Source organism: Colletotrichum aenigma (assembly GCF_013390185.1).
Source record: "Colletotrichum aenigma strain Cg56 chromosome Unknown KSG_Cg56_contig06, whole genome shotgun sequence".
Taxonomy (NCBI): domain Eukaryota; kingdom Fungi; phylum Ascomycota; class Sordariomycetes; order Glomerellales; family Glomerellaceae; genus Colletotrichum; species Colletotrichum aenigma.
The window spans coordinates 4,606,146-4,623,993 of NW_023500912.1; the positions used below are offsets into that span (position 1 = coordinate 4,606,146).

The following is a 17,848-nucleotide window of genomic DNA, read 5'->3' on the forward strand; positions in this document are numbered from 1 at the left end:
TCAACCTTAGGCCGTTCCGCCATTGACACGAATAACCTGTCCTGTAACCCATGATGAGCCCTTTCCAGAAAGGAAGATGGCAACGTCTGCAATCTCCTCTGGCGTGCCGATCCTGCCGAAGGGGCTCATGCTTGTGACCCGCTGCACCATCTCTGGCGTCTTGTCCTTGTAGAAGAGGTCTGTACCGGTGGGACCAGGGGCAATGGCGTTGATGGTGATGCCCTTTGTGGCGAGGTCCTTGGCCATGTACTTGGTCATCTGCTCGATGCTGCCTTTCGTAGAAGCGTAGAGGAGGTAGTTGGGAGGTAGACTGCTAGATGCGAGGACGGTCGTTGAGAGGAGGATGATACGGCCTCCTTCGGACATGTGAGGAAGCGCTTTCTGGGACATGTTAGTCACAGCGGGCCTGTGGTGTATTTGATGCGCAAAACCCCCAAAATCAGAGATGAGGAAAAGAAAGTCGTACTTGAACCAGGAAATATGGACCCTTGACGTTGGTGTTGAACATGATGTCGAAATCCTCCTCGGTGGTGTTCTCGACGGTGCGCATTTGCATCAGCGCCGCATTGGGGATGAGCACGTCGATGCGGCCAAACTTGTCGACGGTGGCGTCGACGAGCTTCTGCAGCTCGGGCATCTTGGAGTTGTCGGCCTTGACGGCGATGGCGCGGTCGCTGCCAATCTTGGAGACGACCTCGTCGGCGGCGGAGGAGTCGCTGCTGTAGTTGACGACGACCTTGGCGCCCTGCGAGGCGGCCGACAGGGCGATGGCGCGGCCGATGCCCTTGGAGCCGCCGGTGATGACGATGACCTTGTCTTGGAGCGACATGTTGAGAGCTAATGGATCGGTTTGGGTGGGTTTGCTGAGAGGTGTCGTGTGCTTATGCTACGGAGAATTACCAGGTTTGAGTTGTCGACTAAGTCTACGGAACAGCATTCATCACGAGAGCTTGGCAGGATCTCTGGGGTCTTATATGGAATGGACGCTGCTTGCAGAGGCGCTCGCAAGCGCGAGGGGCGAGTCATCCGAATCGCGCCTACATCGAAGGAACGAACAAAGCTCCATTGTCGGAGAAAGAAATGGCACCTCAGTGAAGCAGCGCTGATCTGCTTCCGAACATGTGGATTTGGAGCTATGCACGCGCTGCATGCCTTCGCTAGTAAAAGGCTTGTTCCAACGCGCGAAAGGCCGAGCTTGCGTGGGAGAGATTCAAGAGCTTGGTTTCTGTGTCACTTTGGAGGGGCTCGGCGGGCGTAGCAGGGCGGATAACCCCGCTGTTTGTGTCGATTAGCCATGTCTCGGACGGGGATTAGGAATTGCCGGATTGGACCTTTGTTGAGACCGAGCCGCGAGCTAGTTTGATAGTGAGGCTGTCAGATCCAAGTGCTGTGGAAGACGGAGCTTGGATCAGCTCCAATGGGATGGACTTTGGCCCGATAGGGCTGGCGGCTTGATGTGCATGACGTACCATACCTGGATTGAATCAGTAAACGGGACTTCTGGGGCTGATCCAAGCTCCCACGGCTCTGTTCTGTCACTGTCGGGTTTGGAGAAAGGTGAGCTGTAAGCCCGAAGAGGGATCAATATGTGATTGGCGCGCGGGATTAAGGAGGATATGAGAGGCGATCTGGACGCCTCGATTCCCGAGCCGGGAGATGCCTTCCGCCACGGATATGATCACCGTGCTTGTACATCCTGGCCTGACGGCTTTATGGATTTGACATCGACTTATCTTGGGACCGGACGACATGGTTGCAGCGAGGCTGTGACCCAGGTGTTAGTTTTGGTTGGCGTGCTGGAGTCACGCTTGGTCTGAGTTATTCCGTCGGCGTTAGGACCTTTCATTTGAGGGGTGATGAAGAAATTCGGTCTTGTTGATGTCATCCGAAGCTCTGGGCTCTCGACGACCAAAGCCACCCCTCATTTGGAAAGGCAGATGGCAATTGTCACCGCTACCTGCCAAGGACCTTGCATCGCCCGACAAGCTGTGATTCCTAGCTGCCATCGGCGTTAGGAGAGAAGAGGCATGAGCTGGCGCGCGGAATTGTAACGCTCTTGCAGAACATCTGGAGACGATGCTAAGGGTTGGACAGCAAGACCTCACGCGCACTAAGACGGTTTTGATACTGCGTCTGTTCCCGGAGACCATGGAGCCCACGGTGCCCACGGGGCACACGGCGGAGGTGGAGCTGTGCCGGAGCCCATAGCTTGGCGAACGAGATGGGTCTACTTCCAACTGAAGACCAGACGTCACTTCAAGCTATGAGATTCTCAGAAGATCTTGACTTGATGTCCGATCAACCAGTCAAAAAAAAAAAAAAAAAGCTCATTTAAAGCCATCCTTCTCGGCTCCATGCGCTAGACTGGCAGTTCGTGAGCAAGATTCATAAGCAGCTGGCCTATCAAGAGACGCCGAGATCTAGATCTTCCCGATGAGGTACCGCGTAAATGTAGGTGCCAGATGGATATGGCAAAACATGCTCGCACCCCATGTTCTGCCGGAGTCTCCGTTACCTGTGGAGGCGCCGAAGATCCTTGTCATTGATTGTCTGATGGTGCTGTAACGAGGGGTATTAGTAACCTGGAGCTGGAGTTAGTCTCTGCCTACGTGGTGGTGACCGATACACCCAGATGCCCTTTGTTGGGCTGGTCTCCTCTGGTATATAAAGACAATCTAGTCCGGCCTTTTCCCAAAATATTGTCAAGCCAACTACCAAACCAAATCATAACTTGGATCTTGAGCTTTCAACTGCGACGCTCACTCACTTATATCACATACATCACGAACAGCACCCACCATGACTTCACTTCCGCACACGTACAAGGCGGCTGTGATCAAGTCGGTGCGCGCACCGCTTGAGATTGTCGACCAGGAGCTGAAGAAGCCCGGCCCAGGCCAGGTGCTTGTCAAGGTGCTGGCCTGCGGCGTCTGCCACTCTGACGTGGTTGTCCAGGAGGGAGGCTTTGGTGACGGCTTGTTCCCTCGGGTTCCCGGCCATGAGATCATTGGCGATGTGGTGGCGGTTGGAGATGACGTAACAAGATTCCAAGGCGGAGAGCGGGTGGGAGGTGCCTGGCACGGAGGTAGGTCCTTTCCCGTGGGACAAGTAGTGAAGACATCTGCTGACGTTTGACTGCCTCAACAGGTCACGACGGATCATGCCCCCAATGCCAGAAGGGCTTCTTCCAGACGTGCCAAAACACGGCGGTCAACGGTGTCTCGATGGATGGCGGATACGCCGAGTACGTGCTTCTCCGGGCGGAAGCCGTTGTTCGCGTGCCAAAGAACATGGATCCGGCGGACTCGGCGCCGCTCCTCTGCGCTGGTGTGACGGTGTTCAACAGCATCCGCAAACAGGGCATCGAGCACGGCAGCCTCGTGGTGATCCAGGGTCTCGGCGGACTGGGCCACCTCGGGGTGCAGTACGCCAATAAGATGGGATACAAGGTGGCAGTTCTCAGCTCTGGGTCGTCTAAGAAGGAGTTTGCGACGAAGCTGGGTGCGCACGAATACATTGACACCAGCGCGGAGGACCCAGTCAAGAGGCTGCAGGAGCTGGGGGGTGCTGCGTTGATCGTGGCGACGGCGCCTCACGCCAAGGCCATCTCGCCCCTCACTGGCGGACTCATGCCTGGGGGCAAGCTGCTGGTGCTGGCGCCGGTCGGGAAGCTGGAGGTGGACTCGGTGGACCTGATTATCGGCGGCAAGTCGGTGGGCGGGTGGCCGAGCGGACATCAGATTGACACGGAGGCGGCGCTCGACTTTGCGGCGACACACGGGGTCAAGTGCATGGTCGAGAAGTTTCCTCTGGCGGAGGCGAGGAAGGCGTCGGAGCACATGATTTCGAACACGGTGCGTTTCCGCAGTGTGCTGGTGATGGAGTAGACGGGCACTTTGTAATTAGTGTGTAATTATTCCGGCTGTTGTCGTTGTTTGCAAACGGTTTGCGAGTTCCCGTGTTTGGTGTAACAATGACAGCGAACGCATGTGTGTGTGTGTGTGTGTTGGAGAATGTGTCTCTCGAGGGAACCGTGACATGAGAGACGGGGAATAAAGAAAATTGGATAAACGGCGGGGCCGGAGACCGGGACATGCGCCGATGGAAGGAGCTACGTGCCTCCTCCGTACCTACCTAAGGTATGATGGATGAGTTAAGATGGATTTTAGGGGAGGTGCTGCCCTTGGCATTGTGAAGCTTCCCGTCTTCGGTCATCAGGTGAAGCTTGGGCAGCAATGTGGTCGATACGGTATTACTGGACGTGGAGGGGCACAGCGACGCGTGGGCCGGGGCGGGCTGATTTGATTGCGTCCAGCAGGTGCTATGGGGTGCTGTGGCCGTGACCGCGACCCCTGTCGATAGGTGAAGAATTTCATCCATCTCCGCGACCGCGACACCAGCTGCCCCAACTCCTCCAATGTCTCACTCTCACTCTCATCCACACCACATACACACACCCTACACCTCCTCCACCACCACCACATCGAATCGGGCCATCCTCTCCGTCCCTACACACATCCACCTGGCCCTTCTCACATCTCATTCCATGAATCTCAAAACGACAACCGCCCCCACGACCCAGTCGTGACTTCATCCCACGGCACCCGCGCTGGAGCTGGAGCTGGAGCTGGAGAGCCTCCGGCTGAACCGTCGAAATGGTGAAACGGGACTACCACCAGAGGACCCCCCAGGACATATGGTTCATCAGCGGCGTATCCCTGGCAGTCCTCCCCTGGCCCGATGATCCCATCAAGTCCAACGCTCTCTTCCTCAATCCTGTCCACGTGAGACGCCTGGGCGGCAAGTATGACAAGCCCCCAAAAGGCGCAGACGAAACCAAGGATTTCTACTATCGCAAACGCACCATCTGGATCAATCTCGTCGTCCTCTTCCGCCTCCTGCTCATGACACAGCATCTCTCCTTCGACCATGACAACTTCTGGAAATTCGTCCGTCTCAAGTGGGGAATTGGAACAAATGTTTCCGATACCAAATTCATCGTCAACCTTTACGCTGACCGTCGCGACGCATACCTCAACAACCGCCACATCCAAAGGCGCCAAGAGAATCTCTTGGCCGACCTCATTGACGCCTGGGTCACCCGCGGTGGCGACCTTCCCCTGCCCAGATGGCCCAGGAGAGACGACATCACCGCCGAATGGGAGAGGCTTCATGCTGATTGGGACCGCTTCCTCCAACACGGCGACTACTCTCTCCTCATCGACCCTGACGACCCCCCTACTCTTGGTCGCTTTCCTGAAGATAGAGGCACCCCTGCTCCCTTCAGAATCAAAGGCGAAGGCTTGCGCTCTCGCTCTCAGAGCACTGGCTATGACCGTGACCAGTCGTCTACCCGAACATCTATGGCCCCTCCTCCCAGAAACAACGACCCCCAACCCCCGCCCTCTCCTCCTTCTAGGTCTTTGACACCAAATGCCATGGAAGTCACCGTCGACGAGCTCATCGAGTCCGAGGGAAACCCTGCTCAGAAGCGCAAGCCCCACCCCGGCGAGCTCGATCCAACTCCCACCAAGCGCCGTTGCATAGAGGACGATCTACCCTCTCCATGGGCGAGAGCACCTAGTCCAGCTCCTGATAACGTGGAAGCGGACGCAACTCATGCCGAACCAGGATCTGGACCCACTGAGAAGCACACATCACATCAATTGGCCGCCATGATTGAAAAGACCACCAGTGATATGCAGGACCTTGGAACTAGGCATGAGGATCGATTTGATTCTCTCAACCAGCGTGCTAGTGAGCACAGAGATACGCTTGAAGAGCTTAGAACCAGGCACGAGGGCCGACTTGATTCTCTCGAGGAACGTGCTGGAGAGCACAGTGATGCGCTTAAGGAGCTTAGAACTAAGCATGAAGATCGACTTGATTCTCTCAACGAACGTGCCGGCGAGCACAGAGATACGCTTCAGTATCTCGAAGAAAAGGCCGGAGAACATGCTGGTATGCTTCATTCTCATGCGTCAAGGGCCGGCGAACACGGAGTTCAGCTTCTAGAACTCAATACGAAAACAAACGACCATCGAGCCAGGCTGGCTTCTCTGGAATCAAAGTGCAGCAGAAGTGAACAGAGAGTGGACGGTCTTGAGACGCGTATCAGCCAGTATTGGGGCTCTCTATCTTCCTTCGAAATGAGGACCAACGCCCACGAAAAACAACTCGGCATTCTTGAAGCAAAGTCGGACCACCACAAGGACAAGTTTTGTTCACTCGAAGCCAAAACGGGCAAGCAAGAAACAGCTCTGAGTTTCCTCAAGACAAAGGTTAGCGAGCACGAGAAGAAGCTCAAATCGCCTCAGTCCCACGGCAATGTCGGCAATGTCGCCGAGCAGGCGACAATGCCGGGCCCCTCAAAGGCCAATGCTCATGCAGAGGCACTGCAATCACTCCAAGAAGACGCTGGTAAGCAAAGCGAGGCGCTTCAATCTGTCGAGCAAAGGGTGGATGATCTTGAGAGGAAAACTAGCGATCAGTCGCATCAGCTTGGCAGCCACCAGAAGCAGATTGACGATCAAAAATGCCAACTGGACAACCATCATAAGCGGCTGGACGACTACCACAGGCAGCTCGACGATCATCACAACAAGATTGTTGCTCACGCTCAGGAGACGTTGCTGCAATCTCTCCAAGGCAAGGCGGGAGCGGACGACAACATGACGCAGTCACTGCAAGAGCTTGAGGCAAAAGCCAGTCACCTACAAACGATCATTGGCAATTATCGGGCTGAGCTTGACACTCTCAAACTGAGACTTGCAAAATCAGAAGAGACGACTAGCCAGTTGGGCAAAACTAGTGTTCACAGTGCGGCTTTCACGATTCTAAGTTCCAAAGTCGACCGGAATCTAGGAAGACTGAGCTCCATGGAGGAGACCGTTGCCCAGATCACCAAGAATTCGACGACCAAGCTGAATGAGCATATGAATATCCTAAACTCCTTAAGATCGTCGACTGCCAGGCTCGACAAGACGAGCGTGGAATCCCAAGCCACGCTTGATGCACTCCAAGCCAAGGTTGACCGGCAAAGCGAACAGTCTCAAACAGTCGTCAAAACAGTCGACAGCCTTAGGAAAATGAACGACGTGTTCAATGCCATGCTTGACTCACTCGAAGCCAAGGTTGACCACCAAAGCGAACAGTCTCAAGTAGTCGCCAAAGCAGTGGACAGCCTTGAGGGAACGAACGACGAGTTCAACACCAAAGTCGAGTCTCTTGAAACCGACTTTGGCAAATACAGGGACCAGTTCCATACTCTCAAGACTGTCGTCGACAGCCTTGAAAAGACTACCAGCGAGTCTGCGAACGTCAAAACCCTTGAAGCCACGTTTGGCGAGCACAAAGCTGAGCTCCACGCTCTTCAAAAGGCGGTTGGTGACTTTGATAGGACGACCGTCGAGCACGACGAGAACATCCGAGCGCTTCAAGAGCAGATGAAGCTTGTTCGGGAATCTGGCGACCTCTCCCGTGATGTCCACAAAGCTCACAATGATCTTACCGTTTTCACAGCATCCCAATGCCAGACAGCATTGGAGAAGCTTGATACATTTGCTGCAGACCTCTCTTCACTCCGCAAGGAAGTTGAATCATGTCGTCAAACTACCGACGAAGCAAGAGAATGGCAGACTCAACGTGAAGAAGCCAACAAAAATCGGGCGCGCCTACTAGACATTGAATCAATGGCGGCAAGACGAAAAGAACAGAGGGAACAGCTTGATCGAGACCATAAGCTTGATACCCGAATCAAGATTGCGGATGACCGTATCTCGCGTGTAGACGCAAGTGCCAAAGTCACGACGAAGACCCTCAAAGGGATACAATACCGGCAGCAAGAGTTTGCAGAGGAGGTCGATGACCGGCTGGCCACAACAGGCAAACATCTCGCGTCGGTGATGGCGAGGGTGGAATTATTGCGGAACAGCATGGATGAAAGCATGAGTGCCAGGCTTTCCAAGTTGGAAAGCGGGTTGAAAAGCCAGATCATAACCAGCCCTGCCGTTGAAGAACGTCTGACGAGAATGGAGGATGCTATCCAAACCAACACCACATTGATCGGCAACTGTAGGACATTGGTCGAAGTAAGCAAGACGTCGTTAGATCAACAGTTCAGCACCCTGAGCAACCGGGTTAGTCTGCTGGAGCAGCGACTCAACCGTCGCATGACTGAACAGGAACAGTCTGCAAAAGCTCAAGCCATGCGAATCGACCGCCTGGAGGCTGCGTTGGCGCAGCAGATGGGTACAAATAGCCAGTTCCGTGGGTAGGCCGCATCCGCATTGTGTTCATGTGGTTAATGGGCGCCTTGAACTCTTTTGGACTGTGACCGACTGGCACGGTAAACAGATATGTCGACATGCTGGAACGAAAGGGAGTCATGAACCTTCGAGCCCATTCATGACCTTGTACAAAACACATGGGGCGATGTCTTGGAATTCGAGATATCTGAATGGTCTTAGTTTGGACGAGATCATGATAGTGATACCAAGTGGAACGCGGGCGACCTGATTGACTCTCACAGGCTCTGATTGGAGACCCCCTCCACTACTGTCCCCTCAATGCTTTCCACTCGTCCTCTAACATTGAGTACAGAAGCACGTCCCACCACTGTCTCTCGTGGTAATGCGACTTGCGGTAACGGCCCTCGAGAACGAAGCCCAGCTTCTCGTACAGATGCTTCCCGCGGTCGTTGTATTCAACGCAGCCCAGACTGATGGAGTGGATGTTGGCTTTTCGAAAGGCCCAGTCGACCGCCCAGTTGATTGCCTCAGCGCCATAACCTAGATTCCGATGCGGTTTCGCGATGGAAATGCTGAGAACTGCGAGGCGATGGTGATGGCGGTAATTATCGCCCGCCTCATCGTTGAGTGCAACCACGCCGATTGGTTGAGGACTTGCTGCTCCGTCTGCGGCGGGGAGACAGATGATGACGCCCAGGAGGAAACCTTGAATCTCTAGAAGCAATGAATCACTGCGGCGTCTTGTCTGCGGCCGTAATACATTGGAGTCCCCTAGCGCGAACCCGACCGGGTCGTTTTTGATCTGTTCGTGAAACCACCTCTGATCGTTCTCGTCATCTTCAATAGCCCTGAAGATGAGTCTCCCCGATTTGAAGGAGTTTCCCACCAATTCTTCGTCCATGGTGGAGGAGCTGAGTGGTTATACTTGCTGCAGCGTATACTGTCTTTTGATTGGACTCAATGCAACTCTTCGAGGAATATTTCTGAATGTCTCTTCTTCAAAACCTCATTGACACACGCTCCAAAGAACCAGCGACGTCTTATATCTCGATGCCTTGTCAAAAACTGAAAGTCTCCGCCAGTATGGCTCATGACCGCCGAGACTAGCTGCGCTGGCAGGACACCTGAGACAAGGCAACGTTGCGATGTTTCCATTGAGCCACGCCGAGCGAGTGCATGTTACAAAGCAGCCAGCCCTTGTCACGGCCCTGTCATCAAGCTTCGTGGCGCCCACTCGGAACATGATCGATCGCACTGTCTTGACAAGCAAACACAAGCAAGAGATCTGCACCAGGATACATAAAACGAGCGTGCGTTTGAATTGATTTTTCTATACCCCTTTGATCGTTTCCTCGGTATGAGTTGGTGAATTATTTTACGTTCATTAATTAGGTACAATAAGTTTACATCTACAACCGATCTTCCCTCAACGAGAAGGTCTGCACGACGACAATATCGCGGTTGTCGCCAGCCCCCCTGTCGCCCCCTTGGCTTGACTCCTTGGAGGCTTCAAAGGTCAGTTCTGTCTCGCTCTCGTTGTCGCGCTTGCCCTGCGACTCCCACACGCGGCGCTTACCCGAGGAAAACTTGTTCTGGTTCTCGCCCTGGTCGCTGTTGCTGCCGAGCTCATGGGCCTCGGCGTCGTCCTTGGCCATGAAGGTGGTGAGACTGAACGGCCCGCGCCGTTGGTGACGGCTGGCGCTGCTGTTGTTGCTGACGTCCTTGAGGTGGCCGCCCATAGCGGAGGGGTTGCCGCGCTCCGAGTCGTGCAGCGCGGAGGGGCCCATGGAGGTGAAGCCGAGTCGGTACCCGACCATGCGGAACAGCGGGCGGAGGGTCGCAAGGCTGCCCGCCGTGATGGCCAGACCCTGCTCCGTGGTGGACCAGATTGCAATATCTACGGTTGCATCTGCGGGAGCGCGAGTCAGTACCTTGACCAACCTTAATTTCGATCGTGGGATACCCCGATCGCGAGTGAAAGAGGAAGAAAGTGGGACTTACACAAGAAATCAATGTTTTTGAAGTCCTTGACGAAAGGCATACGGACGACAACGGCTGCGCTGGCTCTGGAAGGATAGGTCAGTGGAGAGTTTCAGGAAACGAAGGTCTCAGGGGTATCACGAACATGCAGGCCATGGCCATGATGGGAATCAACGCAATCTTTGTCTTGCGGTCCATCTTGAGCTTCCAGATCAGAATGATGGGGAGAATCGCAAAGGTGAAGTCGCAGATGACGCTGAAAGCGCTGTAGAGATAGGTGAGGGCGATGATGACGTCCATGTTGATGCAGTGTCCGTCGGTTGCGCCGGTGTACTGCTCCCAGAAGAAGGAGATCGGTTGGCACTGAAGCAAAGTAACGAAAAAGAAGACGACGCCGGTGCAGACGGTGCAGAACATGACAAAGTAAATGATCCAGATGTCGATCTTTCGGACGGTAATTCGAAGCAGGAACCAGCCAATGGAGATTTTGGACGAGATCATCGACAGACAGTACCAGAGATAGCAAAACCACCAGAACTAACAGCCATTAGCAAACAATTCTCGAGACGATTAGCATACCATCAGGAATATTACCTTCATTGCATCTGCCCGATCCTGTGCCTCCAATACCCAGTAATGACGCCCAGTTCCATAGTGAATACCTGTGAGTGCGCATGCAACGAAGAGAGCGAAGAAAACCTAAGAACAATCCCGTCAGTCCTGATCCAATTACCAGATGGATGCAGACGAAGGGCTCCGTACCATAGCAGCCAACATGCAGTAGTCGTCGAATCCAAAGTTCTTGACGAGGCAGATTCGGGCATAGCATCGGAGGAGGATCGCTATGCCGGCGGCCGTGACGAGCGTCACGCCGACGGCGAACAGCTCAGGGCCGCGGTTCTCATTGTCTTCGGCCGTCGCCATCGAATCGAAAGAATCGAAGTCGTATGATGTCGATGCGATACTAGTAAACGCGGTCGAACGAACGAGTCGTGTCCAAGGAGGGACCTGGCGCCGAGAAGAGCCGCAACAAAATGGGACGGTTCGTTCTAGAGGTTCTCCATTTCAAGAGGGACCGGACGAGAAGGGAAGATGGAGGGACCGCTTCAAGATATGGATATGCACCCCCGAATTTGGGAGTGGAACTTCCCACGCAACATGCCGTGCGTGCCTGCGTGTGATGTGTGCGGCCTGGCCCTGTCAGTCATGCCGTGAGTGGAAGGCCGAATGTGCGCGCACCCCTGGATCATCACACATACGCGCAAGTGTGTCTGCAGACCTGCATCTTGGGAATCCACGGTACAACCCCCCCCCCCCCCCCCGGCAGGTTCCATCGGAGTTCGACCAGAGCCTTTCCTGTATGGGAGGCCGATCTTCAGCGTTGGGCTGTGATGAAAGCGGGACTTGAATCCTTCTGGCTGGGCCCCTCCCCTCCCCTCCCCTCTCCCCTAGGTACCCTCGGCTTTCCATCCTCGAGGCTTTAGGCCTTTGGCTCAGTGTGTGTGTGTAGGTATTCAAGATTCAGGGCCGCGGTTGTCAGCAAATGTCGGCAGATGGGGCACACCACATCTCGGGTAATCCAGCCTCACACACTATCAGCCAAGTCGGTCTTAGCTAGTGCTCTTAGTGGCCGGTGAAATGGCCATGTTCAGTTACCGTCCGACGAGCCCATTGTCTGGAATGGCTTCCCCCGCATTAGCTCCGAAAAGCGAACCTCGGGGATCCCTTCCGCCAAGGGGCTCACCACGCGTGGGAAGAAAAGAATTGGGTCCCTTGGGCCCACGAGAGGGTCGCAATGGGTCCCCTCCTCAAACACCAGACAGACAGGACATTTCTTTCCGATCCTTTCTTGCCTCTCGCTTTACAGTTTACCAGCTTCCCACGAGGCTGGTGACAGGGAATCAAATCCACTGCGACGAGGAGGACGAGGGGACTCGACGAGTTGAGTCGATTTGGGGGCCGAGTGCGGCGATGAATCGCTCGCATCTGGAAGAGCGATGGTGACATTCGCACGCTCCATCTATGCAGTGATGGCTCTTGGCGTGTCAATTGTTTCTCTTAACGGCTTCCATATGAGAGGGGTCCGGAGGAGAGGAGCATATTCGCATCCTCTTTCCTCCAAAGAGAGGCCATCTCCAACGGACCGGTCCCGGCATCAATTGAGGGGTTTGTCACGAATGCTTCCTTTTTGCGCCGTCTTAGTTGCAACCCCTATGTAGGCAAGCCTGTCTTGTTCACGCTGAACCGTTTTCTCAGTGTGGTGCCACTTTATTTCTCTTTTTGCGAAAGACGCGAAGACTTCGCCTCCAGCTGCCTCTAGTGAAAAGATCAGCTTCGCCGTTACCCAGTCTTTTAATTCTTCAAGTATCCAGCCGCAGCCGCCAGTCAAACGTGCGCCGCCCACTTTATCTGCCTGTTCACCACAAAACCGAAGCAGCCATCCACAAATACGGTAAGCTGCACGCCAGTGGACGGAGGCGAGCTTCTCCGTCAGAACAAAATTGCTGCTAATGCAGGTTCAATGTTGGGAAGTGCACTAAAGAACTTTTAGCACAGACATTGTCTTCAAGGTGACAGGCACCGTGGCAACGTCGGCAATGAGACGGTGTTGGGAGGCCGGGCAGAAAAAAAAAGGAGGAAAAAGGCAATGTGGGAGGAGATGCGGAACGCGGGACACGGGAGGGAGAGTCAGAAGAAACGTGAACATGAACTACTCTCGATTCAGGAACTGATTGTCTCACCGGTCCGCTCCACTCGTATTACGGTGCCATTGGCGTCCGCTTTTGGGGGCCCCGTCCGGGTACAAGCCGTCCATCGGCTGTCTTGTGTGGTAGGCTGCAGCCACTGACACTCTCCGGCTCTTCAGCCCTCTTCTTGTTTGTGCGTAGCCAAACCATTTCCTCGGGCTTCTTCGAAGAATTCCCGTGGAGTTGTGGCTTGTTGTCGACTCGAGTGGTGAGATACCATGAGTTCATGACAGGCAGTGACTGACTCTAAAATGACATGGTGCAGGGTCCAAAGCCTCGAAGAATATCCCCCGTGGCCGCCTCCAATCTCTTTTCTCATTCGGTGCCGAAACTTAGACTATTACCCAAATCCTCGTCATTGGAGCGGTGGTTTCATTAACCCAGTGCCAAGGTCGCCGACCGTCTGACAGGTCGACAGTTACCCTCACTTACCATCACCTCACAGTCTCACCAGTCTCCCACCCACTTGGCTGTTATTCCCAGCAAGCTCGCTATTCCCAGCTTCCCATCCTGTCGGAATTCATCGGACAAATATCCAAAATCACGGTCAACTTCGTCCGTTCCCACTTTTGCCATCGCATTGCGTCAGATTCACCCCTGTTCGTAAGTACGAGCAGCGCCCGGTTATCACGGATGCATGTCCGCAGTTCCCAATTAAACCAATAATGCCCGCGCGCACTGATATTTGGAGGGCAACCCCTTCGCCGTCCGGTGGAGATAACATGCCGACCCCAGCAAGCGATCTTCCATCGACTACTACTTCCATAAGGCAGGCCCAGCAAAGTCCCAACACAGAACCCAGCAAAATCCTACGGAGCAGAAATTCAACTCGCGAATCGAAAGTCCAGTCTCTTGCTGCCCTTGTCTGTGGTGGTATCGAGGTATCGTTGGCGCTCCTCCGGTGACATGGCGTCCCAGATCCGGTCTCGCTGTCTGTTCCTCCAGACATAATAGAACTTAGCAGCCGCGTAGATCACCACGTTGAGGCTTGCGACTCCGACCAGCGCCCTATTGCCACGGCGGTACTCCGGACGATCGTCTCGTCGGTAGATGTTGGCGCTGATGATGGATTGAAGTTGAACAGACATATTGTAGAGCGCGGCCGAGACCGTTCTTGTCCTGACGGTGTTGGAGTTGCGGCTCGCCCAGCCAACTTGCCTTGTCAAGTGTCAAGGAAACTCCTAGAAAGGGTAGGTGCATTGACACACTTACATGGGATGGGGGGAGGGATAAGACAATAGTACGATTACCAACGCGTATGTGGCCCATCTGCTGACGCCGGAGGGGATCACTGCAAGGGCAATGACACAGGGGAGCAGCCATAGCTCGACGAGAATGCCAAGCAATGCCCTCTGGTTGATCTTTTCTGAAATCCACGCCAAGAAGAGCATCTATTGATGTTAAATCTCATCGAAAGTTCCGAAGAAACCCAAATTGTTTCTGCTCACATTGATTGTGGTTGCAACTTGACAAAGGATACTAAGTAGGTTAGTGTCGAAGGTATCGAAGCCCAATTGTCTCAAAGTTAGAGTTAGGTGTTGATCAGGTGGTCCGGCTGGAATAGAAAACGTAAGGCCGATCATGTAGATCGGCCATAGGTCGTAGTCACACAGCGATTCCCACAGCATCTTTAACGTTATGGCCTGGCGGTTGTGCATGTCGCTCTTGGACGGGTCATCTCGTAAGATGCGATTCACCATGATCTTTTCTTCATGCTCGGTGAACCATCCGTTAGGCCGCCAAAACGCCGTTGTCTGTGTGGGAGAGGGCATCATGATAAACACGGACCAGATCCCAATGACTAACGTCAGTACGCCTTCGAGAAGGAATAGCCTAAGCTCGGTCAACATCCGCATGTCGGCAGTGGAAAAATGAAACCTCACCACCGCCATCCCTCCTAGCCATGGTACCCTCGAAGACGGAGAAGGCCGTACGCTAGTAACGGCGCAATGACATCGGTTAAACGATTCGCCATCCAGAACAAGGCCAAACGGAATGGGAGCTCAGTGCTCTTGAAGAAGTAGGACATGTACTAAAGTAGAGCAAGAGGTTAGCGGGCGAAGGCCGTTGGTGGCTGATTTAGGACATGACGTGGACGTACTAAGATGACATCGGGAATGAAACCCCCCTGAAGCAGCCCAATGATTGCGCGGGTCGCCAGGAACGAAGACCGCCCGTTGAGCCAAAATTGGGAGGCGCTCACGATGCTCCAGAGGATCATTTGTGCAGGGATCCAACGATCGCTAGGCTTGCGTGTTAACAGGACGTCGCAGCACCAGAGCGGCATTTGCGTATGGGTATCAGCGTACGGTCCAATCTTCTTACTGATCAATTGACTCGGCAATTCAGCCAGCAAGAAGGAGACTCGGAACACCGTCTGACCAAGATTGTAGTCATTCGTGTCCAAGCCTAGATCTTCCAGAAAGTTGTCCGAGTTGGCCTGGCTAATGTTGGATCGGTCTAGATCGAGTGCAAAAAACGCAAGGCAAGACCAAGCTGTCACACGCCAGTCAATCTTCCTGATCAGTGGAATCTCCTCAGCCCAAGTCCAGCGAAAGTTCGCATCGAAACGATGCCGGTTCTCGTATTTGTCTGACGGCTGGAAATACACCGCTAGTTGGGGATCGTCGAATACGGAAGGTTGAGTCGCAATGTCACCGGGCCTTCTCGAGGTGTTCTGACGACGCCAGAGACTGGACAGGTTAGTTGCCGGCCGTTGTGTCGCGCTTGAACCAGCTTGGTCTTCCAGTATACGTTGCCGAATGTCGCGCGTTGTTTCCGAGTCCGACGGCAGGGTCGCTTTCTCGTCCACGGCTCGCATGCCGATGCTGAGTACAGACGCGGTAGCTGAGGTGTTCACGTTGTCTTTTTGGTCCATCATGTTGAACTGCGTTCGGATATTGAAGCGAGAGTTTGAGTAGCATGCGCTGCCTGGTTAGCGGGCTTTAAATCATTAAATCATGTATTGACACTTTTGTTGGGACCGTCATTGAGCCGTCATATGGCACGCCCATTCGTCCTTGGCTACTGCCGCTCGATTGTGACTGTTTTTGTCGAATCTTCGTCATATATAAATCTACTTTGCAGTCACATCATTGCGAAAGTGCGGCTTGTGGTTGGTCATGAATGACGGAGAGCATCTTGGCAAATGGCGTCAAACGCAAGGGCGATGGTATATAACATCAAGTGATCGGAGTGACGGATGCTTGGGACCTGGATATGATAGTCAATTTGGCGACTTTTCAGTCCCTCCTGTCTAGGCTGTCTGCTTGACTTCGACGCAGGCCACGTGCATGTTCCTCATCTAATTCAGGACACGCTTTCAAACTATTCTCTTCACTTGAATGCCCATCATCTCAGGTCCAGTCTTCTAAATTATGCATGGTAAGCTATGATGCTACTCTCATGAATGATGCATCGAGCTCATAAAAGTCAAGGCTAAGTAGGTCGGAGTTGATGATGAAATCGTGCGGAGATATGGCAAAACCTTCCTACTTCTTGGCAGGTGGCAATCCAAGCTCGCATCATCATTCGACTTTGGTCCTCATGGAGGCTTATCACACTGCGAAAAGGTTTTGCTCCAAGAAGCATCAGACATAGCTTTGTACTCAAAGAATTGACAAAACTGAGGTGCTAAGATGCTCGCATCGTTCCGCATCCGTGCATACTGAGTATATGACAACGCCTTCTGCGTTGTTTTGACCACTGAAAAATCAAGGAGAACAGTAGAAACTGTTCGTTCAAACTTCTTGAGTCGAGGGATTGATGTCGTTACTTGTGATCACCAAAGTCTCTCGGGTACCAGTCGATGACGAGGCTACTTGTGGGAAAGACTTGCCCGCAAGCTCATTGATCGCGACCATTTGGGCCGCGCTTTTGGTATCGCTAATTCTCTCGCGTCTTTTGCTCAAGCGCGTGAGAAGAGGCCGCAGGGTAGCCAAAGAAGCGCAAGTAATGGCCGATGTCAGCTCTGCGAGAGACCAAAGAACGGGTTCGAAGTTGGACCATGTTGGATCCGGCAAAAGCGTAAGGAACTTGATTCTCAAAGCGGATATTGCCACAGTTCTTGAAATAATTGATCACAGTCAGACTTCAAACTGGCAAGTGAGGTTGATTCGATGGGAAGAGCAACTTACAAGAAGCCGACGCTGAAAATACCAACAAGGAAAGCTTTTTGTGAACCGGGGAGATTCAGCTTCCGGATGACTGGGAGAGGAAGAATCATAATGATGATGTCGGTGAATATGTTGAACAGCGCGCTGATGTACCAGGCAATGTGGGCATTTGGAACACACTTTGCATGAACACTAGGGTTCCAAAATCTTTCCAGAGGGACGCACGCAACAAGTGCAAACGCTCCTTGTCCGATGCCCCAGACCGCTACCAACACAATCATGGCAATGTAAACCACACGCATGTTCGAAACCGACATGATGCGGTAGTATTGGAGTAGGAACACGAGTTTCACAACAGCGAGAGTCGTGATATATAAAAATAGGGATACAAAGAAAGCCTTCACATTTTCAGCTGATGAGAAAATATACAAAATAGACTTACGTACCCTCTGGTATAAAACAAGATCTTCTGGCGACAGAGTCGAAGCATGCCGGCCCAGCCCATATCTGGTCACTGAGAGGGACGTATCTATAAGTATCGTCATGGTTGCCGGAGATTTTCGTACGGGTCAACTTACTTTGAGTGATACTGATTCCGCAAGCAAAAATCATTGACTGCCTGATTGTTAACTTCCCATGGCCAATACCCAGCACACTTGAGAACTGACCAATGCTAAAAGGGCTACCCAGTCGTCAGCCCCCCATTGATGAATTATTGCACGTGTCCACGATCGCAGGAATACCATTAAACCCGACA

The 17,848-nt window shown here is 53.3% G+C and overlaps 6 protein-coding genes across 6 annotated transcripts; 2 read left to right on the plus strand and 4 right to left on the minus strand.

Annotated features, from left to right (window-relative positions):
- Positions 1-6: 6 nt before the first annotated feature.
- CGCA056_v010259 (NADPH-dependent aldehyde reductase-like protein) lies at positions 7-829 on the minus strand (the record flags this gene model as incomplete). Its single annotated transcript, XM_037325506.1, has 2 exons — positions 7-381; positions 467-829. The coding sequence occupies 2 exons, from the start codon at positions 827-829 to the stop codon at positions 7-9; spliced, it is 738 nt and encodes a 245-aa protein (XP_037177181.1).
- A 1,970-nt stretch (positions 830-2,799) lies between these two features.
- patD-1 (Alcohol dehydrogenase patD) lies at positions 2,800-3,887 on the plus strand (the record flags this gene model as incomplete). Its single annotated transcript, XM_037325507.1, has 2 exons — positions 2,800-3,085; positions 3,148-3,887. 2 exons carry the CDS (start codon positions 2,800-2,802, stop codon positions 3,885-3,887), a joined length of 1,026 nt encoding a protein of 341 aa, XP_037176719.1.
- Positions 3,888-4,655: 768 nt separating this feature from the next.
- On the plus strand, positions 4,656-8,276 carry CGCA056_v010261 (uncharacterized protein; the record flags this gene model as incomplete). The annotated part of the gene is made up of 1 exon (XM_037325508.1): positions 4,656-8,276. One exon carries the CDS (start codon positions 4,656-4,658, stop codon positions 8,274-8,276), a length of 3,621 nt encoding a protein of 1,206 aa, XP_037176720.1.
- A 277-nt stretch (positions 8,277-8,553) lies between these two features.
- On the minus strand, positions 8,554-9,150 carry speG (Spermidine N(1)-acetyltransferase; the record flags this gene model as incomplete). Its single annotated transcript, XM_037325509.1, has 1 exon — positions 8,554-9,150. One exon carries the CDS (start codon positions 9,148-9,150, stop codon positions 8,554-8,556), a length of 597 nt encoding a protein of 198 aa, XP_037176717.1.
- Positions 9,151-9,658: 508 nt separating this feature from the next.
- On the minus strand, positions 9,659-11,153 carry CGCA056_v010263 (uncharacterized protein; the record flags this gene model as incomplete). The annotated part of the gene is made up of 5 exons (XM_037325510.1): positions 9,659-10,158; positions 10,251-10,315; positions 10,375-10,766; positions 10,824-10,928; positions 10,992-11,153. The coding sequence occupies 5 exons, from the start codon at positions 11,151-11,153 to the stop codon at positions 9,659-9,661; spliced, it is 1,224 nt and encodes a 407-aa protein (XP_037176718.1).
- Positions 11,154-13,800: 2,647 nt separating this feature from the next.
- On the minus strand, positions 13,801-17,408 carry CGCA056_v010264 (putative transporter; the record flags this gene model as incomplete). Its single annotated transcript, XM_037325511.1, has 6 exons — positions 13,801-14,134; positions 14,189-14,367; positions 14,425-14,809; positions 14,887-15,008; positions 15,078-15,903; positions 17,113-17,408. 6 exons carry the CDS (start codon positions 17,406-17,408, stop codon positions 13,801-13,803), a joined length of 2,142 nt encoding a protein of 713 aa, XP_037176715.1.
- Between the last annotated feature and the right edge of the window lie 440 nt (positions 17,409-17,848).